The sequence below is a fragment of the Dermacentor andersoni genome, chromosome 1 (genome assembly GCF_023375885.2).
Source record: "Dermacentor andersoni chromosome 1, qqDerAnde1_hic_scaffold, whole genome shotgun sequence".
Lineage (NCBI taxonomy): Eukaryota > Metazoa > Arthropoda > Arachnida > Ixodida > Ixodidae > Dermacentor > Dermacentor andersoni.
In genome coordinates, this window is record NC_092814.1 from 62146054 (window position 1) to 62172763 (window position 26710).

The following is a 26710-nucleotide window of genomic DNA, read 5'->3' on the forward strand; positions in this document are numbered from 1 at the left end:
CATTGAATGTGTGGAGATCAAATGATCCGCGTTGGTTCTTGCTACTAATACTTACTTTTGGTCATTTAAGAGTGAAAGAAAGTGCTGAGGTAAGGACCCTCAGATAACGCGTACCGCTTGTTGCAGCTTCGTGCTCACTATCTCATTGAAGAGGGACAAACGAGAAAAAAAAGTAAACAAGAGTGCGTCTTCGGATGCGGGACAGCGTTGCAGGGAACCGCATCTCCTCAGCAGTTCTTTTTGTTACTGTTTTCAGCGCCTTATTGATCATTTTACGTGAAATAATGAAGCCCCATTCATTACCGCAGATACAAAAACTTCCACGAGTTCTAGATATTGTAAGGAAGGAAAAAGGGGCAGTTTCGCCCGAAAGGCAAAGCACTGATTGCGATAGCAAATTAGTAGACAGCTATACGAAGTAAGGATAGTAGTCTCATCGGCCGTATGAACTTGCCAACATTCGCTTACTAACCACATTAACAAGCACAGTGTCACGCGCTCACAGGTAAACATGAACACATCTCGCTCGATGACCGCGGAAACTCGCTGTCAAAACGCTGGAAGTGAAGCGCGGCAGCAGCAGGGAGCAAATTAACCTTCGTGCTGTCTCTCGCTGCAACGCGAACTAAATGTCGAAAGCGTAGCTCATACGAAGCTACCGGCACTCCGCGTACTTGGTACACATCGCAGATCGCCCGCGCGGGTGCGCACTTTGTCCACGTCACAGATCGCTTGCAAGATACGGCGCCCGCACGACTACGCCGTAAGCAGCAGCCGCCGGAGTAAGACGCCCCCCCCCCCCCCCCCCCACCCCCACCTTAAACTTTGCAAAGTACGGCCACGCTTTGAAGAATGCCGCCTCCTCCTCGCGCGCTCTGGCCTAGGCCAAGGCCGCGTCGCTATTGGCCTAATAGCATCACGTGGGCCCTCGCGCCGTGCATCAGCGCCATTTTTGCTCGAGAAGCGTCCACGGAGTGGCGAGGAGCGCATGTTGGCGCCGTTGCTACGCTCGAGCAGTGTAGGCGGCGCCACGGTCGAGGAGGGAGTGTGAAAGAGAGGAAAAACGAGAAGGAGTGAAGGCGGAGGAGGAGAGTGCCGCTACTTTACGAAGTTTAAGGGGTTTTACTTTGAATCACCTACCCCCCACCCCGTGCCTGGCGCGCGACAGAAGGCTGCCCGTTTTCGCCCCGCCTTCCTCCCTCGCGCGCGCGAGATTGAGCCGCGATCGTCAGTAGACCGTCGCAAGCTTTCACTCGCACATACAGCGCACGGCGCGCGGCTACAATGTTAATCGTGTTTGGACTTTATACGAAACATTACGGCGACGGCAACGGTAGAAATGCGCTTGGAATGTCCATATAATTGCTATCGCAATAAAACGCTAACGAGGCTCTCTTTTTTTTTAGGTCTCTTCTCACTTCATAAATCTTTATATCTCGGGTCATATCGGGACCTCATGTGCTCCTTTTAGTTTATGCGCTTGCACTAGTCAACTTCTGACTTTACCTAACTCCTATCTTATGTTATCATTGATATTATTCATTGCCACGGGTATAAGAGAAGCCGTAACCAGTATATTGTACCTAAATCGCCATCATTTACTGCCATTTCAATGAATAAAGAAACTTGCACAAATGCGAAAAACGCCCTGTTATTGCGAACGATCTTTCAGAGGGTTAGGAAAGCCTATGGTTCAAACATGTTGCTTCTCTCTAGCCAGCGCAATCACGTGCCGCTATTGATAGCGCTGATCTCGGCACGCCAAAGTGGTCGAAGACGCACTCTTGCAACGTGCGTTTGAATGTCTGCTCTACAGTCCAGTATATAAAGCTTTATATAATGCCGTATAATGCACAGCGCACGATAAATAGGGACACTAGGAAGATTGTTCCTGAAATTCTGCCACTGGGGGCTTGTATTGGGTGTCCCGTACGATGCTGTATCAGAAACAATTTTGCACGAGCCTTCTAATTAGTTAAAATTTATTTGACGGGACCAGGAAAGATTCGCTTAGAGGAGAAGCTGTGCGGCAGTGACTCCGTTGCGCTTACTGCAGCCCTTGCGTTTTAAGCCGGAGTGCCATTAAATATTTAGCGTCTCTCTATTCGCGCTCGCGCTACTTAACAGTGCAAGTACAATAGCACTAAGCTAACAAATATTTCTTTTTTCGAATGACATCACAAACGAGACGTTGACACCAGGAAGTAGCGTCAGCTACTGCTTGTTACATGCGAGAAGTAGATATATATCACGTCACCGGAAAAAAGAAAAGAACACCGCAAGAAAGTTATAAACACTACAAACACTTGAGACAAAATTGTCGCACCAGAGAGAAAGAAAAAAAATCTATCACACTCTAAAAAAATTTTGCACTCTTTCAGGCTTATCTGGTCCACCAACAGTAATCGTCATCTATCTTGAGCGCATTTCGTCTTTTCAACACTGCGCTCCCGCGGTACTTTCATACCGCTAACAGCGTCAGCGCAGCATTCCTGACAGGAAAGCAGCGAGAGCAAAAGTGCATATAAAGGAAGATTGATTACAAAGATTGTTGGAGCACGAGCTCCAAATAATGTAATATATATATATATATATATATATATATATATATATATATATATATATATTACTGGCTTTCGGAAAGGAAATATATGCCACGTACAATGCCATTGTGGCCGAGCAAGAACGTTAAATTGTGGTCGACAACAAGACTGGCCTCCAAAACTTTCTAGAGTGTCAAGTGCTCGTTTTTTAGGTGTTTTCGTAGACCACAGGTCCAGAGCCTTCTCTGTGCTCACTGTTGGTCTCCGATCAAGCGAATAGAATAGGCGTGTAGAGCGTATTCCCTCTGGGCATTTCTTTCTTAAAACAATATCATCCGCAGTGATAAACTAACCGCGATAAATGACACTTCCCATAGAACCACTCACGTTTTAAAGTTCGCAGCCGCTAGGGGCACTGGCTGCTGATGTCCGAATTTCCTGGTAATGCATCTCTCGCGTTTATTTGTGGGAATCGGTCTAGCACAAAGCTACATTCTTCTATCAGGCATGGAGGTTGATAGCTTGCCTGCCACTAGTGGCTCCATTGATGTGTGATAGAGCGCCGATATGAAATGACCCATGTGCGGGGTAGGTGATGACATTTGTAGGACACGAAAGTTTAGCAGCCCACAGAGAGAGACAGAGATCGAGAGGGAGAGAGAGAGGGGGGGCGTTGGTGTACTTGACAACTTGGCTCTTACAGAATAGGTTTCTAGGAACGACCTCTTAAAGAGGAAACATCGGTATCATGCGACTTTGGACAAAGAACCGACCATCGCAGGACAAGTTGATAATTCAGCTGCTTTACAGCTTACTGGCAAATATCATCTTTACAAAAGATAGCTTGCTTCCAACGCTCTTCATAGGCTACAACCGACTCTGTGGGATCATAATGCAGTGGTATAACTGATGTTCGATGAAACGCTTGTATTGTCACGCCTGTTTCCTCCCCCTCACGTATGCCCTTACAATTTTTAATAATGTCGCTCGAGCGTCGACCGCGTACGATGGCGTTTGAGTGGCCTGTAGCGGAGAGGGGCGGTGTGATCGGCGACAGTATGTGCGGGCGCGCCAGGCAATTTCCAGCTCTAGTGTCTACTGCTGAGCTGTTCGCTTCAGAAGTGCACTTAAGTTTTTTGTTAAAGTAATGTCCGCCTCTTCCAGTAGACCAGCTCATGGACTAGAAATATGCTATCTGCCACACACAATTCTTTTGTAGATTTTGAAAGTGTTCGTTGAAACACCCTGTGTATATGTAACCGGGCTTGCGGAGCACGACGAGGGAAAAAAAACGACAAAGTTAATGTAAGGAAACCTAAAAAGAACGAAAGCTAAACGTATACTGGTGTTAATAATCGGTAAATACTAATGTTTGATCCCCTGAATACCATAAAACATTGAATGTCCCATAAAACACGGCAAGAAAATTGGGAAATGCAGTTCAAAAATTGTATGCGTGATCCTGTTTGGGCTGTGACAAGGTTTATGTTTATCTATCGGGCAAGTCGCACTGACGTACGAAATGAGAGCATCAGGAGTCACTGAAATCTTCTGGCCCATCCTCTATTGCAGAATATGTGGGTTCTATTCGGTGTTTAATGAAACAAATATATATTTTAAAAGTAATGACCTGCTCCCACGAAAATTAGTAGAGGCATTAATATAGGAAAAGAGGAGATGCCTGCGTGAGCCATCTTTCTGTCATGACACACTATAAGAAATTTGAATTTGTCTGTAAACGCATGTGTACGTTTGTCTTTCGGTTTATTTCGGTTTACTAGGTTAGGCTTTTCCTAGCGCTGCTCCGGCATTCGTGAATTCCTCTGTGTGTGTATATATGAAGTTTTTTTTTTCAATAACATTATTCAATTGCGAATAAGTGCTTGTGTTGTAGTTCTACCGCTGCTGGTGGTTTTCGTTGTTCTAAAATGTAAACGTGACGCATGGAATAACAACAACGCTATGATTGGCTAACGGGTGGCAGCAGATATATAAATCAGCACCGAGCTTGAAGAACTTAACCGAAGTCAGTATAGTAAAAAGCGAAAGGCAGGATTTCTAGCAGGGGAATTACTAGACAGCCATAATAAGTAATGACAGTAGCTTTATCGGCCGTATAAAATTGTAAACACTCGCTTACCAGCTAAAGTAACAAGCAGGGTCTCATCGCGCACAGGCAAACATGCACATATCACACTCGATGACCACGGACACTCGCTGTCAAAACGCCCGCGTGAGGAAGCGCGGCGGCAGCAGCAAGCAAAGTGACCTTCGTGCTGTCTATCGCTTCAACGCAAACTGAGCGGCGAGAACGCAGCACACGCAAAGCTACGAGCCGTCGGCCAGGCTAGACTCCGCCCCCAAAGCAGATCGCTTTCAAGATAAAGCCAGCGCGACCGCCCGCAGCCGTACCATACGCTGTAGCTTCCTGCCTAGCGCGTGCGAGGTTGAGCCGTGATCGTCGGCTCACCCTCGCACGCTTTCACTCGCACACACAGCAAACGGCAAGCGGTGACGGTGTTATCGCCCTTGTACTTTATATAGAACATCACGGCGACGGTGACGCCGACGGCAAAAATGCGCCTGGAGTGTCCATATAGTTGCAATAAAAAAAAACACTCTCCCCGCTTCACCACTGTGGACGCCATTCACATGAAGCAGCAGGATGACATCCGCAGGCTACTATGACCATATGACGTTATCAAGCAATGACTTGGCTCAAACCACCGAAAGTAGCTCGTACGGATTGTTACTTGCGCAAAAAGTTCAAGTGCCACAGCACTCTTAAACTCCGTAATGTGTATGTTTCGCACATACACCCTTTTAGCACCTCCAAATAATGACAAAAAAACGCAGTAATCCTGCACCAAGGTTGTTCTGCTAACGAGTACACCTATCATAAGACGATTAAGAAAAAGTGAGCGTGAGAAAAAGGTGTTTGATAACCAATCCGTCCGGGAGGGTGTAATTTTCTTTAATGTGTGCCATTTTTTGTCACTTTCGTATAACCAGAGGTCAGATTCGAAAAGGGCTTCCCAGACCGAGGTTTCTAGAAGGGCACACATGATCAATACAGAATTTGAAGTGGATATATAAAAAAAAAAGAAAACTAACTTATCCTCCTTTTGATGCTCGAATCTGAACTTCAGCCTCAGACAACACTCCCTAAACACCTTAATTACATGAACCACGTTGCTAGAAAAAAAAACATTCATTGCCATAAAAACAATCAAGTAGTCCTAGTAACCAAAAACCTTAAGTTCCAGCCCATCCAAATTATGCTGAACAGCCTGATCTACAACACCTTTAGTAAGGCCAACTGCAATGTATATCACCTTGCCGAAATTGTGTTGTTCTTACAGCTTATTTAAAGCAGTAGCGTGTCGCTCAGAATAGGTGCAAACCTCGAAGCAATGCAAATTCATTGGTGTACGTGCATGTGTGTGCTTGCGTTATTACGACCGTTTACAGCACAGACCAATTTCTCTTACACCTGTCCCCTGGAAAATTATGAAGCATGTAACTTTATGCATCTGGTGAACTTTCTTGAAACAAATAAACATTTTCTTAAGACCATTTCAACGTGGATTTCATGTTTTTTTTTCTTGTGGCCCTCAGCATCATTGCTTTGCAAGTGACATGTACGGCTATCCCGACTCCGACTTTTCGATTGGGTGCTTCATTTTCGACTTCTGCAGCGTTCGATAAACTTAGTTACTCTTTGCATACTATATACATACGAAGCTTTGATCATGGTATTTTTATCTGGAGTCATGAATTTTAACCTGTCGAGTTCAATTCATTGCAGCTAACGACATTAACTGTCCTACAGCCTTATTAAACTCTGGTTTTCTCCAAGGTTCAATGATCGGTCCCTTATTATTTGAATTCCATTTCTGATATACGTTAACGACATTCGACAAAATTACCTCACAAAGTTGTTTGTCGACGGCTGTGTATTATTATTATTCTTTGTTTTGAAAACACATATACATTCAACAGGAAAGGAAAAGCGAGGAGCAGGCCGGCAACTGCCACCGAAAGGGCCACAACGCCTGCCTACTCTTCAGAAGGGAGGTGACAGCAACACAGAAATGAAAGGAAGGAGGGGAGGAAAGAAAGAGCAACAGGACAAATCTAAAAGAATAAAGTAGAACCCATAATACAGATCACACACAGTAGGGCCGGTCATTGAAGGTCACGCAACAACAGAATGGTAAATTGAAGAAATCGTATCGACGCTACAAACGTGAACCTAAGTTAGTTAATCATAGAAAAGCAAGTACGGCGCGATGAGCCTCATCGCGTCGAGACGCATGATGATGAATGTCTGATATTTCTTGTCTTGAATCTGACTTTAGCAAAATTTGTCTGGCATCGTCTTTGGCTTACTGTCTGTAAGTGAAAACATACCGAGACCTCCCTTTCATTTCCCGATCCCGGATCTCCCGTTCCCAACCATCCTTTAGAATGTGACGCGGTACGAATATCTCGGGCCGGTATTATGTAACAATTACTCTCAGACGCTTCAGTTTTGTTTTCTTATCATTCACCGCTCATGACTGGGCAACTCTTGACAATATAGGTGATGCGCCGCTCGGACCGCTGAGGAAACACGAAAAAGAAGAGTCGGAATAAAACTATTACTGTACATTATCTCGGCCCTGGTGTCCATATGATCAGCAATCAAACATGCACAATGCGCATTCAGTAGAAAAGGTATAAAGTTAGCCGCACGCTATAGAGACACATTCGCGAGAATCTCTACGTTGCGCCACCATCGGTGAAATCATTATTCCACGCCGCATTCATTCGACCACTATTCGAATAGGCATCTACAATGTGCCTGCTAATCAAGTTGCGTAAGTTCACGCTGTAGAAGCAGTACCGAATCGCTAGCTCTACACGGTTTGTCCTAAATATCACCGTACAGCGAGCGGAAGCCTCATGAAATCCAATTTAAATCCTACGCCGCTGGCTACACGAAGGAAACAATTCTGCATCTGCCTTTTATACGGGATGTATGATACATCATCATAACTATATCCCTTAGTCATTACTGGTTATACCCAGAAACAGATACTTCTTTGCGCACACACCACCCACGAAATATTAAGGTTCCCCACTCTTACACATTCGCACACAGACCTACATTCATTCCTTGCAAAAGCAATTAACAACTGGAAGAATTTACCCATATCGCTAGCATACACAGATACCGCTCACTTTGAGGGCCCCTCGCCATGCCCAGCTGAAACATGCAAAGTGTTATTGGGATCGATCACCGAGTTTCTTCGTATACGGCGGGCCATGGGTAGTATATGGTTTAATTCCAATCGACTGAGCAGTGCCAGTGAGTGCAAATCTGCGTAATGAAATAATAAATCACAACGTCAAACCTGTATAATGTCGGCTCATACTTATCTCCAAAGCACACAAACCTCCTAATGTAACAGCGCATCATTTTCAACTCCTCCTTTGATTTCTTATACTATTTGAGCTACACAATTCTTGGGCAACTGGGCGTCTGTCACCAGTTGCTCAAGCATATACAGGACGAAATTTTGACCGACGTAGTTCGAGCGCGTAAATATCTGTTCTGCGTAATGAAACAATAAATAAAGGCATAAAATATGTAGCTATAATGTCGGCACATATTTGTCCTATAACACACAAAGCTCTTCATAGAACAGGGCACCATATTCAACGGCCTCTGATTTTCATAAATTTCTTATATTTGGGCTGCCTCTTTCTTGAGCCACTGGGCATGTGCATTTAGACCAATACTCCAGAATTGGTATGTGCCACTGTGATTCAATGGGTATAGAATGCTTAAGTGTGTGTGTGTGTATATATATATATATATATATATATATATATATATATATATATATATATATATATATATATGTATATATATATATATATATGTATGTATATATATGTATGTATATGTGTGTGTATGTATATATATGTGTGTGTGCGTGTGTGTGTGTGTGTGTGGCTAAGTTAACCGGCTGGACTCGAGACCGTTTCGGAACCGAAGATTCTTGACTATGGTCATGCGGGTTGCTGGTGCAGAAAGCAGCGAGGGCGTTACTACAGCATACCTCGATAGGTCCCCGCAATCGTTTATAGAGTTGCTGCGCGTTCGTGGAGGTGTGCGCGCAACTATAGTGCTCTCTCGTCCCCTCTTTTCAACTCATTATCCCCTCTCTCCCAGTGCAGGGCAGCAAACCGGACCCGCGTCTTGTTAACTTCCGTGCCTTTCCTTGCATCTCTCCTCCTCTCATCGCTATTCTTCCCATCATGGCATCATGGCATCGCTGCGTTCATGTCTCACACTGTGCATCCGCCTGATTTGTGGTTGTACTTCGGATAGCTTGTGAATGGTGAAGTGAATAAACAAATATTTCGTAAGGTTCGTGTCGTGACCTGTTCGGCCCAACGCCATAAGATTTCTTCGTCGGAGTGCAACAAAATAGTCATCATGCTGTCGCCGTCATATATACTATATCGTCGTCACCGTCGTCGTCGCCTTCCGTCACACACACAGTTGCTCACTCTACGCAACCATGATCGTCCGTCCGGCAACGCTTTGCAGAAAACCAGACGGCGCTGTAAAGCCAGCTACTTGCAAAGTTCTTCACGTAACATCGATTGCCACGATGCGTGGAATCCGCGTAAGTTTTTTTTTTCTTTTTTCCTGTGTGCACTGTAAGTTGTGAAGCACTGCCTTGGCAGCGTACTATCGCAAGATTTTTTTTTTTTTCGAAACCGTTTATTACTAGCAGAGACAAGCAAATAGAAACATTGCGCGGCGATAGCACGAGAAGGATAGCTATATACCCTCCCCGCAAAACAACTCTCGCCCATTTCCTCGACAAACGCCCGCAATGAACATGCCTTCCCTTCGTTCTTCAGTGTTGAAGCCGAGAGCCAACATCACGTTTATGTAACGAGCCTCGCCATTCCTCTCCCTGCCTACTCTCTCTACCTTGCCGTTCCCATCGCGGCGCATTTCAAGCGCCTGCTAAGTTCCCCCTCACGTACCACGGAAATCGGAGGTTGTTCGCGTTGTTGCTTCGGCATGTCGTGGTCTGTGAAGTTAAACAATTGTACAGTTTCGGTATAAAATGGTTGCTATTATTTTCCTTTGCTATTATTTTCTAAATTCATAACGTACAATTTTCGTTAATTTTTAGCCTCCTATATTTTTCTATATTTGCTAAATTTTAAAGTACCATTCTCTCTCTTTCTCTCTCTGCCTCTGCGCGCGCGCCCGCGTGTGGGCGTGTCGCATTTTTAAGGCAACTATCGTAGACAAATTTCCCATGCCCTCTTCGCTTAACCAAAGGACGGTGATAACTATATCCTTGTGAAGGAGTCATGTGCAACGAATAGCGGCTGCTGAACGAATGCGGTGTGTCTGAAGATGGGCAAAACACAGCACTTCTCTACTACGTAGCTGTGATACGCTAGATTCTGGCGGTCTGTGTGCGTAGGCAAAAACGATGGCGGCGATCCCAGAGCAAAAAGAGCTAAAGCATAAAGCAAAAGCGTATCACCGGGTTTGCCTCAGCTGCGTTTAATCGCGAGAAGTGTCAAAACGTATTGTGATAAAAAAAATATCGTAATAAAAAAAGTAAGACCGAAATAGACACTGTGGTTCGACATCACGGGCTCTATCGGCAAACAACGTAACCTTATCTCAGTTCCCTCCCATCCGTGCCGTGGGTAGGCCGCGCGCGGTGAGGATTGCGGAAGAACAGCGCTCCTACGAAGAACACCGTCGTGGAGAGAAGCGGGAATGTGCGCGGCGACAGCAGGCGGGCACGTAATACGGACAAAGATCGCGCTGCAAACGCCAAGCGTATGCACCTTTCGTTGGATCACCCCTACCTACTCCACTCCCATCGTCATTGTGGGTGATTTCAACATAGACTTGTCTCGGCCAGACGGAAAGTGGTTCGTGGCGTTTCTCTTGGAAAGGCTCGGCATTCAGTGCTACACAAATATCAGTGTGCCCACGATGCGCCACCGGTCGTGTGTAGACCTCACATTGGCCAAGAGAGTTTCCAGTGTCGCCACAGAGCCACGGGCCACTGAACATATATATATATATATATATATATATATATATATATGGGCATGTTCAGATAAGAACGGTAATCGAGGTCCCATGACCATTTTTTGTTTTCAATGAAATTTTTATATCTGATGGGCAAATGTGTCCACACAAAGGAATGAACCTTAGTTTTGCAAGGAACTTCGTAGTTTTCTCGGAAAAAAATCGTATGTCACAAGAGGTGGAGAACGTCGTTTTTGCCACTTCGCAAAGTTGCAAGTTTGGAGCCTCACTGCATGCACAATAAATTTTTTCCGCACATAATTATTTTTTTTGTTACCTCTTCGCAACATGTACTATACGAACAAATAAAAAAAAATTTTTTGCTGTGTCAATGTTCTAAATAAAAAATCGCAAACTTCGCTTCCGGAGCTATTTGGTGCAAAAAAGGCACTTTTCAGGGCAGCCTCAGGGCAAGATGCGTAAATATCTCCACACTTAATCTTTTTCTCAGTATTTTCCAGCTACTTTTACTCACTTTAGGCAAGTTTTGTAGTTTTACACTTGACAGATATTTTTCAATATGGCCTCAAATTTGGCCGAAGATCAAAAACGTCAAAAAAGTGACAACTTTGACTTCGATTAAAAAAAAAAACATCATCGTCGAATTTCATTAAAAGTTGCCTGAATAATCCCCAATAATCGTTTATTCTAAGGTACCAAAAAGGTGTTGCATTATATTGTTTTAAAGTATGAAAACTAATACAAAACTGAGTTCATGATTTCAATCCCTACGATTGCTCAGTATTTTCTCTTAGGATGCGCTATCGTGAGAAGCTGGATTTAGTATTGTCTTTTTGTGGGTAAATTTTAAACGCTACAGTTGCTGAGTTCATAAGTGTAATTTTTAAGTGTTTTTTTCTCTTACAATCAAAGGTCTAAAGCTCCTATTCGCTTTCGTACTCTTCTAACAGTGGGACTTAAATTACTGTAAGCATATCTGAGAACGTTATCTTGGAGTGACGTGTGGTTAGTGGTTGTTTATGCAAACATTTATTGCACCCGTCGCTACTCTCAAGATGCCTTTAACGAGCTGCCGCCGCTTCATGGATGAACCGCGCTTGGCAGCCGCTCCTATAGCTATATAACGCCGGGCGCGACCCCGAATTTCATAGCACCATGTGTGCCGCCGTCGCACCGAGGCTTTAGCCGCCGCTATCATCTTTCCATCGCAACGCACCGAACGCCTGGCAGTTATACCTCAGCCTTGGACCTTCGACCGAGACAGGCCCGATGAGCGGATGTAGTCCGGATCTCGAGTTTCGCGTGTCGTTTTGCAGGCCTGGTAGACGGTGGGGTCGTTTTCTGTACTCACGTGGTTTCTCTGCGCTCGGAGGCTCCCACGACAAGCATACTTGGTATCTCAGTCTCAGCTCGTACGCCAGACCGAACCAGCGTCAGTGTCGACGGCGGGCAGCCTGTGTTAAAAGTCTATCCATCTGTCCATCTCCTTTTTTTGGAAAAGCAGCCCTGGGCCCTGCATCCATCACCTGCTCTTCTGTCCCACGATAATCTTCGGAAGCGGTGAGCTTTTGCATTCATGAAGAGATTTCCGCGGCGAACGTTTTGCGCCGACTACTCAAAAAGGCACAAACAGAGAATTGAAAAAGGACGTAATTTTCGCAGTGTAAAGACCCTCAATGTCGCTGCTCTCAAAAAAGTCCTGCTACCCGAAGAAGCTCTCCGAGTACAAGAAAGTGACTTCATCTGTCAGAATTGTTACCGTCGGTTCAAGGAAGACATAGATAATATGCAGGCAGAGCAAACCGAAACATTCGAAGTCGAAGAATTTCGGCCTGGAGAAGAAATCGTAGAAAATTTAAACTCCAGTGTCAGCCTTACCTCCGAAATCTCGCCCCTAAAGCCACCGAGCGCTCTAAAAAAACGCCTCAGACTTTCCTATGCAAAGCGAAAGCAGGAAGAGGTGGCAAGAGCTATGGTGACGAAAATACGATCAGGGATACAGGCAGCATATAATATCCCAGAGACTTCGCGTGCGTCACAAGAAAAGTGTGCGCAATGCAGCAGCTGGGAAGACAACCTACATGCTGCCTACAATAGGTGTACGTCCTTTCAAGAGCGTTGCCAGCTGCTGACACTGCTACCACGCAACCTAACCGTGAAATATGTGCAGGAAGTTATTCCAGAGGCAACGAGGTACGTTATTCAAAAATCGAAGAAGATGGTGGATGAAGAAGGCGTATGGTCAACACAGGAGCGATATACAAGATGTAAGCTACAACACGAAGACATTACCACCATTTTAGAATATTACACCATGGATGAACTCGATTGCTCTAGACAGACACCGAACAAAAAGGATGTTGTGAGAATCGAAAAGGAGGGAGAGAAGGAATGGGTACCTAAACGGTTCATGACGCGGTCCTTGCGAGAAGCATTCCGCCTCTACAAGCAAGCTCACCCTGCCTCCCAGGTTGGCCTCACGAAATTCATATCCTTGCGTCCTAAGTGGGTGAAATGCTCGCCACAGTGGCAAGTGTGTGTTTGCGTGTGCTGTGCAAACTTTCAGTTGTGCCTCGTGGGACTGCAGAACGCCTCCGGAAGGTCGCTTTCTCCCGATGATATGCAGAGTATCTGCGTATGCCAGGAACCTACTGCGTCATGTTTCCTCAGCAATTGTGAGCACTGTCCGCAAGATGACATTTTCACTTTGGAAAATTTTGATATGAGCAGCGAGGACGAGGTGTTGATTGCTTCATGGGAATACGGTGAGCTAGTTAAAAAAACTCTGACCGCTTTATCATTTATGAGAGAATTTCTAAGAATGACCATGAAATGGATTCCCCACAACTATATCAGATCTGTGCAAGCAAAAGCAATACATGAAGAAAAACAGAGCTGCGAGAGAGGTGCAATTGTTTTGCATTTTGATTTCGCCGAAAACTGGACAGTTGTGCTTCCAGACGCAGTACAAGCGTACCATTGGCAGAAGAAGCAGGTCACTGTGTTTACCTGCGTTGTCACGTCAAGAAAATCGACTCGGAACTACGCCGTTATTTCCGACGATATGTCTCATGATTCAGCTCATGCATGTTTGGCTCTGTCGAAAATCAAAGCACACCTGGAAGACAACGCGCCAATCTACACTAAGGTAACACATGTGAGCGACGGGGCTCCCGCTCACTTCAAGAATAAATATCAGTTTCATGAGCTACAACGCAGTGAATGTCAAGAGACGAAATGGATGTTTTCGGCCACTGGACATGGCAAAAATGCTTGCGACGGCGTTGGTGGGCTTGTGAAACATCGAGCATCACACCACAACTTGCGGAAGCCTACAAGTGAGGCCATACAAACAGCCAGCGGCTTCGTGGACGCAATTCAAGGAACGCTAAAGAACATCACCATTCTGGAGCTCCCACAAAGGGAGCTTGCAGACTTTCGCGAAATGAAGAAGGAAGAATGGAAAACGGCAAAGAAAGTGCCTGGAGTTCAGACGCTCCACATGTGGAAGTACGTTCAATCAAATAAAGGCAGTGCATCCTACGTGGCCTCCACCGCTGCTGCGCAATGGAAGAGACTGTGATCTGGTTTGTGCTTCGGGCTGGACAATATACTGTGCGCATACCGAAGTCAACTGCTGCCGTTTATTTCTTGTTACGATTTTCTGAATTGAAATCTGCAGATAAAGCGGCATACCATTTGTAAAATGTGTCCCGATTAAACTCCTGCTGATTAAAAAGCTTGCAGATAAATTGTCCTCCTCAGAAGACGACGTTTTGTCTCCTGACAGTGCCCTGTAGAACCATTGAACACAGAGGTAAACAGATGCAGGTGCGGACACGCCGGCTTAAGAAAAACATTAATATTCATTTTTATATATAAAAACTTTTCTAAGCACCGATAAATGATCTAATATTTTTAAAGAATCGATTACATACCAATGTAACTTAGGATGATAAATTAGGCAATACAAAAAACGTTTGACCGCCACCAACAAGTTCTTGAGACATCAGGTGAAATCGCGAATCTATTCCCATTTTGACGCATCAAGAACGCCGCTAACAAGCCAGTAGAAGCTCTAGAAACATTGAGGATCGTTCGGATATTGTGGTAAATCAAATGTAACCAAGTTCAGTGAGTGCTAAAACAAATTTCTGAGAGTTACTATTTCTAAGAGTCAGTAAAAAGCAATTCTAGATAACAAAAACATGAACTCAGTTTTGTATTCATTTTTATACTTTAAAACAATACAATGCAACACCTTTTTGGTACCTTAGAATAAACGATTATTGAGGATTATTCAGGCAACTTTTAATGAAATTCGACGATGATGTTTTTTTTTTTTAATCGAAGTCAAAGTTGTCACTTTTTTGACGTTTTTGATCTTCGGCCAAATTTGAGGCCATATTTAAAAATATCTGTCAAGTGTAAAACTACAAAACTTGCCTAAAGTGAGTAAAAGTAGCCGTAAAATACTGAGAAAAAGATTAAGTGTGGAGATATTTACGCATCTTGCCCTGAGGCTGCCCTGAAAAGTGCCTTTTTTGCACCAAATAGCTCCGGAAGCGAAGTTTGCGATTTTTTATTTAGAACATTGACACAGCGAAAAATTGTTTTTTTATTTATTCGTATAGTACATGTTACGAAGAGGTAACGAAAAAATAATTATGTGCGGAAAAAATTTATTGTGCATGCAGTGAGGCTCCAAACTTGCAACTTTGCGAAGTGGCAAAAATGACGTTCTCCACCTCTTGTGACATACGAATTTTTTTCCGAGAAAACTACGAAGTTCCTTGCAAAACTAAGGTTTATTCCTTTGTGTGGACACATTTGCCCACCAGATATAAAAATTTCATTGAAAACAAAAAATGGTCATGGGACCTCGATTACCGTTCTTATCTGAACATGCCCATATATATATATATATATATATATATATATATATATATATATATATATATATATTCAATGCGAAACCATTATATGCCGCCCCATTACGGGAAAATCCGTCGTTGTCGGCGTCATTACCCAGCGATGGTACAAAAACGACCGATGGCGCAAAGAGTAAAACGCGTCAAAAATACTCTGATTGACGTCAGTTTTCTCAGGGAGGTCCCTAATTTGGAAATTCCGGTCCGGGTGGGAATCGAACCGGCGCCTCCGGGGTGCGAGATGAGCCCGCTTCCCCGACGCACCGGGGGGCTGTGGCTGACTAAAGGTGTGGCCTAGTACGTGCGCCATACGGCACGTGACCACGCAGCCAATGGGGAGGTGGCGGTGGCTCCGCGTCGCGAGTGTATGAAGCGAGTGCATAAAATAAAACAAGCACTAATGTCCAACTGAACGCCGCTGAGCGGTCCTTCGAGTTACGAACTCCTCGCGGACAAGAGAGCGCGTTGAGACGCTTGGCGCGTTCTCACTCCGCCTTACCGAGGCGCAGTTAGAACGCAAGCGAGAGCTTGCACGGACAAGGAACGCGCGGAAAAAAACATTTTGCCAAAGGGACTTTCAATGATTTCGCGTACCCACACTTATGCAGTCCTAAATGCCTCTGCACTATTTTTTTTTTTTTCAAAATGTAGCTTGTAAAACTTGAGATCTTCGGCTTCCAGTCGCCGTTGTTATGGCAACCTTGTCTACAGCCGCCATCTCCTTGAGCTGCAATAAGATTCTGTGGCTAACGTGTTGCGGTGTGCTATTACAGACTGCCTTCGCAGCGCGAAATCTCAGCCACTTTTATCTCGGCATGTCGACGATTAGTATTTCTGGCGCGTTAATGGCCGGCGCACCCATACACAGCCGCGCGCACGCACGCACAGCAACAGCGCAGTCGTCCATATCGCCGTGATCAAGCCAGCGTCACTACTGATGCAACGTCCCAAAGGGAGAGTGAGAGAAGCAAGGTTGGAGGCGGTGTTTGGGCGCTGCAGCGGTGGCCCTATTTGTTCGAGCTGACATTTGATTGCGAAAGCTTCCGTTCGTTCATAAAAAAGAATAATCCTCAGAGGGCGCGGCACCTCTTCTCCGTTCCTCCTTCCCTCTCACCAGGTGAGCCAGGCGACGGCTTTTGTCGTAGGAGAGGAGAGCCCGACTTTGAGAAAAAACAAATAAAATAGAACGAGAACTGAGAGGAACTTCGGTCCGCGGGTCTCGCGGCAGGCAGAGAGGCAGCTGCGAAGGGGTGGGGGAGCGCGCGCGCGAGCGACCGTCAGTTGAAGCTTTCTCCTTGTGGCGGCGATCACATCCCCCATCATCGCCCGGCGCAGCGAAGTCGGCACAGAGCGCGCATCATCCGCCGCGGACCTCGTCGCACTGAAGCGGCGCCCGCTACGCGGTGCGATCCATTGGTCCGACGGGGCCTAGAAGGCAGCGTTTCTCCATCTCGCTTGCTGCAGCGCCAGCCGGAACAGCAGCCATGGGTCTGTCGCGCAAGCCCGCGGTGCGTGCGAGGCAGATACACGGTCTGATCGTCGTGGCGGCTGTCTTCTGGATCAACATGTTCGTGCTGGGCTTACTTCGCGCCAGCGGCGTGCTCTACGTGGCCATGGTGCGCACCTACCAGTGCAGCCACGAGCAGGCTTCGTGGCCCTTCAGCCTCGCAGGGGCCACGCTCTGCATGACAGGTGAGCGCACTCCTCGTTGCTGTCGATGCTCTTCGCGCTCTCTTCTGTCTCCCACGCAACACCTGCATGCGCGAAGATGTTGCAAGAGCGCTTGACGGCGGTGCAGGGGAGACGGTGGACGTTCTCTTCTTTTTCCTTTTTTTTTTTTTTTAGCTTCGAGGCCTGTTATCGAGAGGTGAACGTATGTGTTAGGAAACGAAATGCCAGCGGCGGCTGATATCAGTAACTCAATGGTACGGGATAATCGCCAACCTAATGAACTAAAATTCACTAACGAAAATTTTATCTTGTAGTTTGAGCGCTAACGTGGCAACTGTAGAATAAAGCACCGCCTTTTGTTCAAGAAGGCGCAAGTGCCAATTCAAGATGCCCATCCTTAAGCAGCGAAATGCATTGGCGTGCCACACGGCCTTGTCCAGAGGAGCTAGAAGAGACCCTCTGGGGAACTGCCACGGGGACCGCCAATGCTGAACATTTTGGCGGCACCCGTCTCTAAACCAAGAAGTCGGAGCGTTTGGCTAAGTTGAGTGTGAGAGAAAGGCCGAAAAGAAGTGCATAAAAAATGGAACTTGAGTGCTGTGGGAGTGTGATCCGACTAGTATTGGTGCTCCTAGTCGTACGGTTGCTCCGACTCCTACTCATGCTCGTAATAGTACTCGAACTTGTGCTAGTACTCGAACTCGTGCTAGTACATGTAAACTCTCATCATGTGAATTTGTATACAAACCCTTTTTCTCATCTCTTCAACGTCGCCCCGGACCTCTCGATCGCCCGGCTCCTGGCACAAAACCGGCCACGAAACCGTAATGCCGCTCGCACACCGAGTCGCAAGAACTTGTTGACCACGGTGGGATACGTTACCCTGGGTCACAACTGTATAACAGCGGTGGGATAAGCTAACCTGGTCCCAACAACACGCACAGGAGCATGCGCTAAAACCAATTTTTGCCAGGAAGAATACATTTAAGCTCACTGTTTTCTGGCGGAGCATTTCCGATTGAAATTTTATTTCAATATCAGCTTCTGAAACGCAAAATTTTCTCCAAGCGCTTGAAGACATTTCTTGAGTTTGTCGTTTGCTAATAACTACGACCACGTTTTCTAGTGTTATGTAGAACTTTTACAACAATCATTACATCATCGTCGTGTATGTCCACTGATGGTAGTATAGGTAATTGCGTAACACATTTATTTTGCGCTTTGATAGTGTGATTCTGATTTATCAGTGCCTGTTCTTTCTGGTTTTTTGGAACTGTGACGGTGTCTACTATACTAACTCTTGGTGATGCTTTTGTTATGAATCCAGTCATTCATGGGCCAGAGTAGAGCCTATGGTACATCGACATAAAAAATTACCTAAAAATAAAATATGCGCGTACTCCGTTTCATACATAGCAGGCAACGTTACGAAGGATAGAGAGACTTCTCTGACTGCTAGCCTTTGCGATGAAAAATATTGCGTCGCATATGAAATAATTATATCGGTGTGTGCAATGTAATCGGATGCAACATTATGTCCCATACTTTTTGTCTCAACATATGACGTAAGTATTACTTGGAAGGCATCGCAGATATGAACCTATAACTCACCACCGAACAAACAGAGTGTCACGTTTCCGTGGCCAGCAACCACGGTGCACAGCGCTTGCGCTCGCGACCACATCGTATACGTGTGTGTAATTTGACGTAGCCTTACCTCGGCAAATTGTCGTTTTAATATATTCTTTTGCTATTCTTAATAGGAGCAAATATGGATATCAGTAGGCCGGTCGCAAAAACATCGAAGGCGTTCTCTGAAAAGGCCACCAGACTACGACTACTTCGCCCTGTCAACAGGCGGGCCGAGAAAAGGAAATTAGAGAGAGACTCTAGAGGGCAGCGCACAGAACGCGAGGAGCATTAAACAATATAATACAGCAAACTGATTGGCGTTTAGCCAAGCGTGAACGAGTTTGTTAAGATATCCAAACAGATACGATATTGCCTTCGAACCAGCCTTGTTTAGCTAGCCGAGCGGGGCAGATGATCTATTTTTCAAACCTCTATAAGGAACATTTGCACCGACGAGGGTTAAAAGGTGGTAAACGTGCAGATGCTGCACAGCATACGAATGCCATCAATTTCTTTTTCTTCCTTTCTGGTTTTCAGAAGACAAACTGGCGAACCGAGACCTAAGCGAATCTTTACGCTAACTAAACCTCGCGAGAAAGAGGGGTGCAATATCGTAAGCGAACAAATCGAGCCAGCTACGCGAACCGTTGCCAGCATTTGATGTTACAACAACCGCACCGATACAGATACCTCACGCCGGTGGACGCACGATAGCGACATCCGTAAACATTCTATATGTGGCGTTCCGTCACGTCTACTAAGCGTAACCAAATAGGAAAACTGTGCAGTGGATAAATTACGTAATAATTTGCATGCGGTCAATCATTATAGGATATATGCTTAACATTTAACGAGCTAAGCTTGGCAAAAGGCGCCAAAATCTACAAAGGGTCCAAGAGTAATTGTTCTACTCTAGGAAGCTGTGTTCAAGCCGCGTAATGATACACTCGTGTAAAGATAGACTTCATTTCTTTTATTGTGGAGTGCTTACGAGATGTCACCTTTAATTGGCGCCGGCAACTCCCTTTCTTTTTTCACATAGAGATATCGCCTAAACGCAGTAAAACTAAAAGTCAACTCGAAACCACAGTAACACTGAGTCCATTCACATAAGTACTATGGTTAGCAAAACGAGAACAAGGTAAAAGCAGGAGCCAACGTTTGGACAAGTGGCGTTGGCTGCTGCTTTTACCTTGTTCTCGTTTTGATCATCGTCTTGAATTCCACCCTTCCCGCCTTCCCCTTGTTTTCCCTGGAGTGCTATAGTTAGTCACTTATAGCGGTATCCCGCGTAACTATTTAGACTCTGTTTCTTTTTGCCCCCGCTTTCCATAGTATCTTAAGTTGTTTTCTTTCATAACGCACATCTGGTAAAGTCTGATGTGTGTGTCTTTACGAACCGGGTGATTTTTTTTTTTTTTTTTAAGACTTGGCCACTCAAGGACCATTTCTTCACTGTTGGTCCCGTATAGCGCATTATTTGGGCGAGTAAAAGCCGCAGGCTCCTTCATAATTGACCAAAATTAATTTTTTTTATTACTGTTACAAGGCCCGTATCAAAATGGCGGTATAGCCAAGGGGCGCCGCAGGAAACTTAAAACGCGATTGAAAGCAAGCGGGCCGTTCTTGAGATCAACTGGGCGCACAGAGAGCGCAAGACGCGACGCCCACGTGATGCTTGAAGTTGTCGTGACGCAAAGCAGTCCACTCACTGCGATGACTTTCGCGTGCAGTGCTCAGGAACCTGATCTGTCGTCGCGCGCTCGTGTCGCAAGCGACGGTCGCACGCCGACAGATGCACCGAGATGCGCTTCGCGTGATAAAGCACGTGAACGGGCGGTGAACCCGTTGGCTCAAAGAAACGGAACGAGGCGCGAAGCATCACGAGGACATGGCTTCCCAATGTTCCTTGTGCGCCCGGTTTTCAAATCTGAGCGGAGCAAGAGGAAAAAATGGTCCTCAGTGCCTCAGCAACGCGGCTCGGCTGCATTAAAGCTGCGTAAGTTGTGCAGCGACTACCCGCAAGACTGTCACTGCAATGTGGGCCTTAAATTAAGTAATTAAATGGTAATTAATTGTATTTAATTAGCAAACTGCGATGTCTGATTGCCCGTCTATTGTCCGCAGTAGTACAGAAAAGAAGTCACCATAGCGTTTAAGCTTTATTCGAACATCCGTTTCCAAAAAAAAAAAAAAAATCACGCAGTGTAAATTGAAGAGGACACGAGCCTAGATGATGCTTACGCGCGTGCCTTTTTAGGAACGGCCCTGCATGCGTCAGCACATAATTCCTCACAGCCAAAGCGTTCTAATATGAAGATTAAGGCAGATAACATTGCGTTAGGCCAAGTGCTGTGTAAAAGACTTACTTGCAAATTTCTGTTACCGCAGGGCTCATCACAGCTTACAAGAAATAATAAACTCTGGAATGTGGTATGCGCAAGCATGCTTGTATTTGCCTGAAACTGTCTATAACTTAGAAGCAGCGCTTTCACGCAAAGGTCCAAGTAATATGGAACGTAATGTTGCAGAACGTTATGTGCAAATTGTATTGTATAGTATTATCGACACACACTTCGGTAACGTTATACTAATGTGTCATATAAAAGTTAATGGCATGTTGCCTTACGAACGCATTAATAATAAACATCATGTACGTTGAATTTCTATGACGCAGTAGCACTGTCGCTTAAGAAATAACTGTATCGCAAGAGCTCATGTGGACAATAATGCAACGTTACAATAACAGTTCGTCTGCCTCGGCCACCTGTTTGCTTGCCCATTCCTGAAGCAGAAAGTCGTTCTGCTGCAGTACGCAATCGACAGTGGCTACTGCGTTCCTTCACAGAACAGCGGAAAACACCACGTTTTCATATCCTGCGTTATGTAGACTATGGGCTCTTATGTGCGCACTTTTTCTCCCACGTTTCTTTCAGCCAATACGTTATGACCTCCAGCACTACACATTATAAGCTCAATAAAATGTGGTGAAGAAAGGGACTCTGTTCAGCCGTCGAATGTGCTGGACTTCTTGCATAGGAGGAGAAGAATAAGGGAGGCAGGGCGGGAGGCAAAGGCAGGGAGATTAGCCAGCAGATAGGCCGGCTGGCTATCATGTGCTGGCGTAAGGGTGTAAAGTGTATTAAAGATCGTGAAGACGACAGGAAGACACACGAGCAAAAATAAAGACTCGCTCCCCTCCCAAAAAATACTAAATAAATAAATAAAAGAACAGTACACGGCGACAACTGTCCTCGTACCCAGGCACACTCGAGTATACCAGGTGTTTCTGCGAAGGCGTTAAGCAATTTTTCGAAACCGCCTGTGGCAGATAGCACAATTCTAGTCCGTCCGTGGGCTGGTCCCCTCGAAGAGTCTGACATTGCGTGCACGAGTAATCTGAATGTGCAATCGAATAATTAACAAAATTTTACCAATTAGGTTTTTAGCTAATTACCTTTTGGCACACATTGCAATTTGAATATTGTAGCCTGCGAGTTTACAAGGCGGATCCACCTGGAACGAATTCTCAGGATGACACCTGTTTCCAGGTATTAACTCCTGAACTTTGTGAAGAAATATATTGGCGGTTCAGTTACTTTAGTGCTTTAATGCATAAAACGGCGTTTTGTTGAAAAATTTAGAGGAACAACAGTGCATTTTTACCGCAAACTTGATGGTGCGCATATCTCGAAAATGGTTTCATCCACAGAATTCTTTTTCAAGGGGATATACCTTGCAGTTTCGCCGGCTGCAATTTGCAAAGTACAATGTCCGCAAGGTAATTAGGTAAAAACTGAAGTGAACTTTTGTTAATTGTTCGATTACACATTCCGGTTACTCGTGCAAGTAATGTCCACCTCTTCGAGGGGATCAGCTCAAGTTCTAGTATTGTGCTATCTGCCACAGGTGGTTTTTAAAAAAAAATGCTTAATGTCCTCGCAGAAACACGTGGTCCCAAGAAGGTGGACGTTGAGAACAGCCGTCGCAGTAGCTCAATCAGGCAGAGCATCGCACGCGTAATGCGGAGATTGTGGGTGCGGCTACCGCCGGTGGCAAGTTGCTTTTTCGTCCACCTTCATTTCCCTTTACTTTATAATTTTTACATTTCAATTAAAACAACATAACTTTCGCTACGCTTTCTCTGCTTCTTCTCGCTATATATATATATATATATATATATATATATATATATATATATATATATATAAGCACTTGTAGGTTGAGGACGCACATCCTCAACCTACAATGTTAATACCTCGAAACAGGTGGCATCCTGAGAATTCGTTCCAGGTGGATCCGCCTTGTAAAATCCCAGGCTACAATATTTAAATTGCAGTGTGTGGCAAAAGCTAATTAGTTAAAAACTTGATTGCTAATGTTTTGTTAATTATTCGATTGCACATTCAGATTACTCGTGCTAGCAATGTCCGCCTCTTCGAAGGGACCAGCCGAATGACTAGAATTGTGTTCTGTATATTTATATATATATAGTTTTTTTTCATACGTGCGTCCTCAACCTACAAAGGCCTGTTCAAGTACCGGATCTCAGCAGACTCTCACTTTATATATATATATATATATATATATATATATATATATATATATTGAAGACTTCTGAGAATACCAACGCACTATCACTACTTCGCCGAGTCAACAATGGAGGGGGGGGGGGGGGTTGCCGAGAAGAGGAAATAAGCAGAAGTTACCGAAGCGAAACTGGTGGACAAAAAAACTGGTAGCCCTGCCAACCGCAGGCGGTGTCGCACGCACCTACGGTGGCTGTGTTCTTGAGTGTGTGTTCGTGCATAGTAGGGGAGCTATGCAGATTCAAAACACGGAAAGACGCAGCGATCTTATTATCAAGACGGAACTGCAGTTCTGAAAAAGAGATAGAGGCTCAATTGTGACGGAAAACACGGCTGAGGTATCCCGTCGCACACAATAATAGTAAACAACATGAAAACAATAAGAACGGTTTCTCTCGAAGTACGGAGCAGTGACAGCGATGGCTATCGCAACTCCAGAGAACCCCCCACGTCCAATTACTCCTTCCTTTTCCTCGGCAGCATTTCGTGTTGCAACGGGCACTGTTGAAACAGTGCACGCGCCGCAGTGCACACACCTCTCCTCTTTCGATTTTTTACCACCGCGGTCTTCTTATTCTCATTCTTTGTTGTCGAGAAATAGCCTTTCCATGTGGCCCGATGAATATGCAATAGGCCGCTTTTCTTGGAAGGAGAGGGGAGGGGGCTTGGTTGTTGCAATCGTTAGAATTGTCGAGACACTGTTACGAGGCACTGCGTTATGGTCCAGTGGCTAGGGAACTGCCACTCCGATCGGTCAGACTCGATTTCCGATACCGTGGGCACTAAGACTATTTCATTGCTTTTTGCATGAGACAGCAGGTGCACAGCTCTTCGCATTGTTCCACCATTATTTTTTGTTCTCTCATCCGCTCCTCTACTTTCCTTTGTCTTCACATTCCCATTTACCGCCGTGTGGAGTTGCAGGCCGGAGACACGCTCCTCCGGCCAGCCCTCTCCGCCTTTCCACTCATCAGAGCTTCTCTTTCTCTCGCTTGCATTTTTAAAAAATGTGTTTAAGCAATGTCACGTAATTATATGCGTGACACCCAGCTAGCCCTGCAAGTGTCCTTCATATGGTTGTCACTGCGAAAAGGAACACATGCACGTTAAACAGGAACGAGGGTGGAAACAGAACGCAGAAATGAACCAGAACAAGTTGAATGCAGCAAAGCCAGCTAAAGGATACAGACGTCAAACTGATTTTCATTCATATAGTAAGATCTGACTAGTCGAGTATTGTGCAAAAAAAAAGTAAAGAAAATAGATATGTTGTACGCCAGTATACGTCATCCTTCGTGAGCCCCAGCAAGTAATGAGAGACTACAACTGTGCCACCGAAAAGAGTCTTATGTTGCGGACGACCAAATATAGAGACAAGTGATCCCAGCGCTTCGCCAGCTATCTTATGCATGACGTCTCGCTTTCTTTCTTTATCTTTGTTTCCGAAGCAGAAATCATTTTCTGCTTGCTTACTGCTTTGCATACTAAGACAATAGCGGACTTCCTTAAAAACAGCAAAAAAATGGCATGTAAATAAACCATACATTGTTATATTTTATACGGGTGGCAAACCTCCAACAGAGTAGTCAGTCGTGTCGGGCAGGTCGCGGATAATAATCATTGAATCAAGAGATTTCCTTATTCTGCGGAATATGTTGAATTTGGCAACAGTTTATGAAAGTGTGTGTGGGGAGGGGTTGGGGGGGGGGGGGGGGGGGCAGAGGCTTGCTTCTCCCATGTTGTAATGTAGAAGAAATGAAAGAAAATAATACTATTGAATGAAAAAAATAGAACACAGTGAGGAAGATAACTACGAGTACATCAGACTGTCAACATTACTTCCCGATTGTATTATGCTCTTGTCTCCTACAGTGACCCGTCCGACAGGTCATCAGTTTTCTGTTACGTCCGAAGATCGATCAAAATTCCTTTGTAATACTTCGTGTAGCAGCGAGGCTAAGGCTTGAGCTTTTTCGGAGCGATATGAGAGTGAATATAGAGGCAGCACGAAAGGTAGTACATGTACACGCATTGTTTCGGACAAGTTAGAGTTCTCGGGTATTGAGGCCGGGACATCACGTGCTCACCTGTTGTGTGTTTATACAGGGTGTCCCAGCTAAATTTAGCCCAAGTTTAAAAATATTTCCCTGCACTCTAAGACGACGCAACCAAATACATGTTGCTGACTATTCCACGTAGTAAATCACCCTATTTTTTATATTCTGCTCAATCGCATAATTTGTCTATTAATTAACCAACTTCGGAAGCAACGATGTTAGGTAAAAAATTCCAGCCAGGAAGTTGTAGGGCGCTTTTGCAAAACGTCCGATTAAGCAATTGCTAATTTTCTATCTATTATGTATTAGTGTTTTCCTGCTTATTGAAGATGTCCGCGAAATACAAAAAAAAAAGCCCGCTTGCGCGTCGTGATTGCAGCGCTCTCAAACGTTTCTCGTACAAACGAACATAGTAACTAGCAGGGTGTGCTGCTGCTTAAAAGGCGACAGGGCAGTGACGCAGGCGTTGGCTGTGGGATTCACGCCACCGATGCGCTTCCCTCGCGGCGGTTCGTGATGGCGATAAGCAGACGCAGCGACAGCGCACCCCGTTGAATTGTTATATGTTCGTTTGCACGCGGAGCGTTTGGCAGCGCTGAAATCACGGCGCGCAAGCGGACATGTCACGTAGTATTTTTTTTATTTTTATTTCGCGGGTATCTACAGTAAGCGGAAAAACACTAATACTGAACAGATAGACAGAAACTGTTTAATCGGACGTCTTGCAAAGCGCTTCACAACTTTCTAAATGAAATTTTTTGCCTAACTTCGTTGCTTCAGAAGTTGGTTAATTAAGTTTGACTAATTATCTAATTAAGCAAAATACAAGAAATAGCGTGAGCAGCATGCATTTGGTCGCGTCGTCTTAGAGCGCATCGGCATATTTTTAAACTCTGGCTAAAGTTATCTGGGACACCCTGTATATCCACGCGATCCCATGACTATTCGTGAATGTCGCAGATACCAACGGCGCACCTTACAACCAGACTGTTGCGTTTATCTTTGTTTCTGTCACCTAATGTATCAATCGCAGTGATTACGGCGTCAGAACTGCTTGCAAAAAAAAATTAAAATTAAAATATCGGGTTTTACGCGCCAGAACGACGATCTAATTATGAGGCACGCCGTATAGTGGGGGACTCCGGAATCATTTGGACGTCCAGGGGTTCTTTAACGTGACGTGCACCTAAGTCTA

At 45.1% G+C, this 26710-nt stretch overlaps 2 protein-coding genes across 3 annotated transcripts in view; both read left to right on the forward strand.

The window, feature by feature from the left end:
- The window catches only part of LOC126546185 (monocarboxylate transporter 5-like), a 68622-nt gene that overhangs the window by 31048 nt on the left and 10864 nt on the right, over window positions 1-26710 (forward strand). Inside the window, exon 2 of one of the 2 annotated variants that reach the window (XM_050194329.2) lies at window positions 17031-17258. In XM_050194329.2, coding sequence (XP_050050286.1) covers window positions 17051-17258 — 208 coding nt within the window. In that variant the 5' untranslated portion in view covers window positions 17031-17050. Of the gene's footprint in view, window positions 1-15801; window positions 17259-26710 lie in introns of those variants that run through there. The other variant, XM_050194330.3, reaches the window with a different exon arrangement.
- On the forward strand, window positions 12459-15368 carry LOC126546186 (uncharacterized). Its single transcript, XM_050194331.3, has one exon. The coding sequence runs from the start codon at window positions 12608-12610 to the stop codon at window positions 14216-14218; it is 1611 nt and encodes a 536-aa protein (XP_050050288.1). The 5' UTR covers window positions 12459-12607; the 3' UTR covers window positions 14219-15368.

Bases quoted from the DNA above. Each gene is read 5' to 3' on its own strand.
- LOC126546186 (XM_050194331.3), top strand. From the start codon at position 12,608: ATGGTGACGAAAATACGATCAGGGATACAGGCAGCATATAATATCCCA.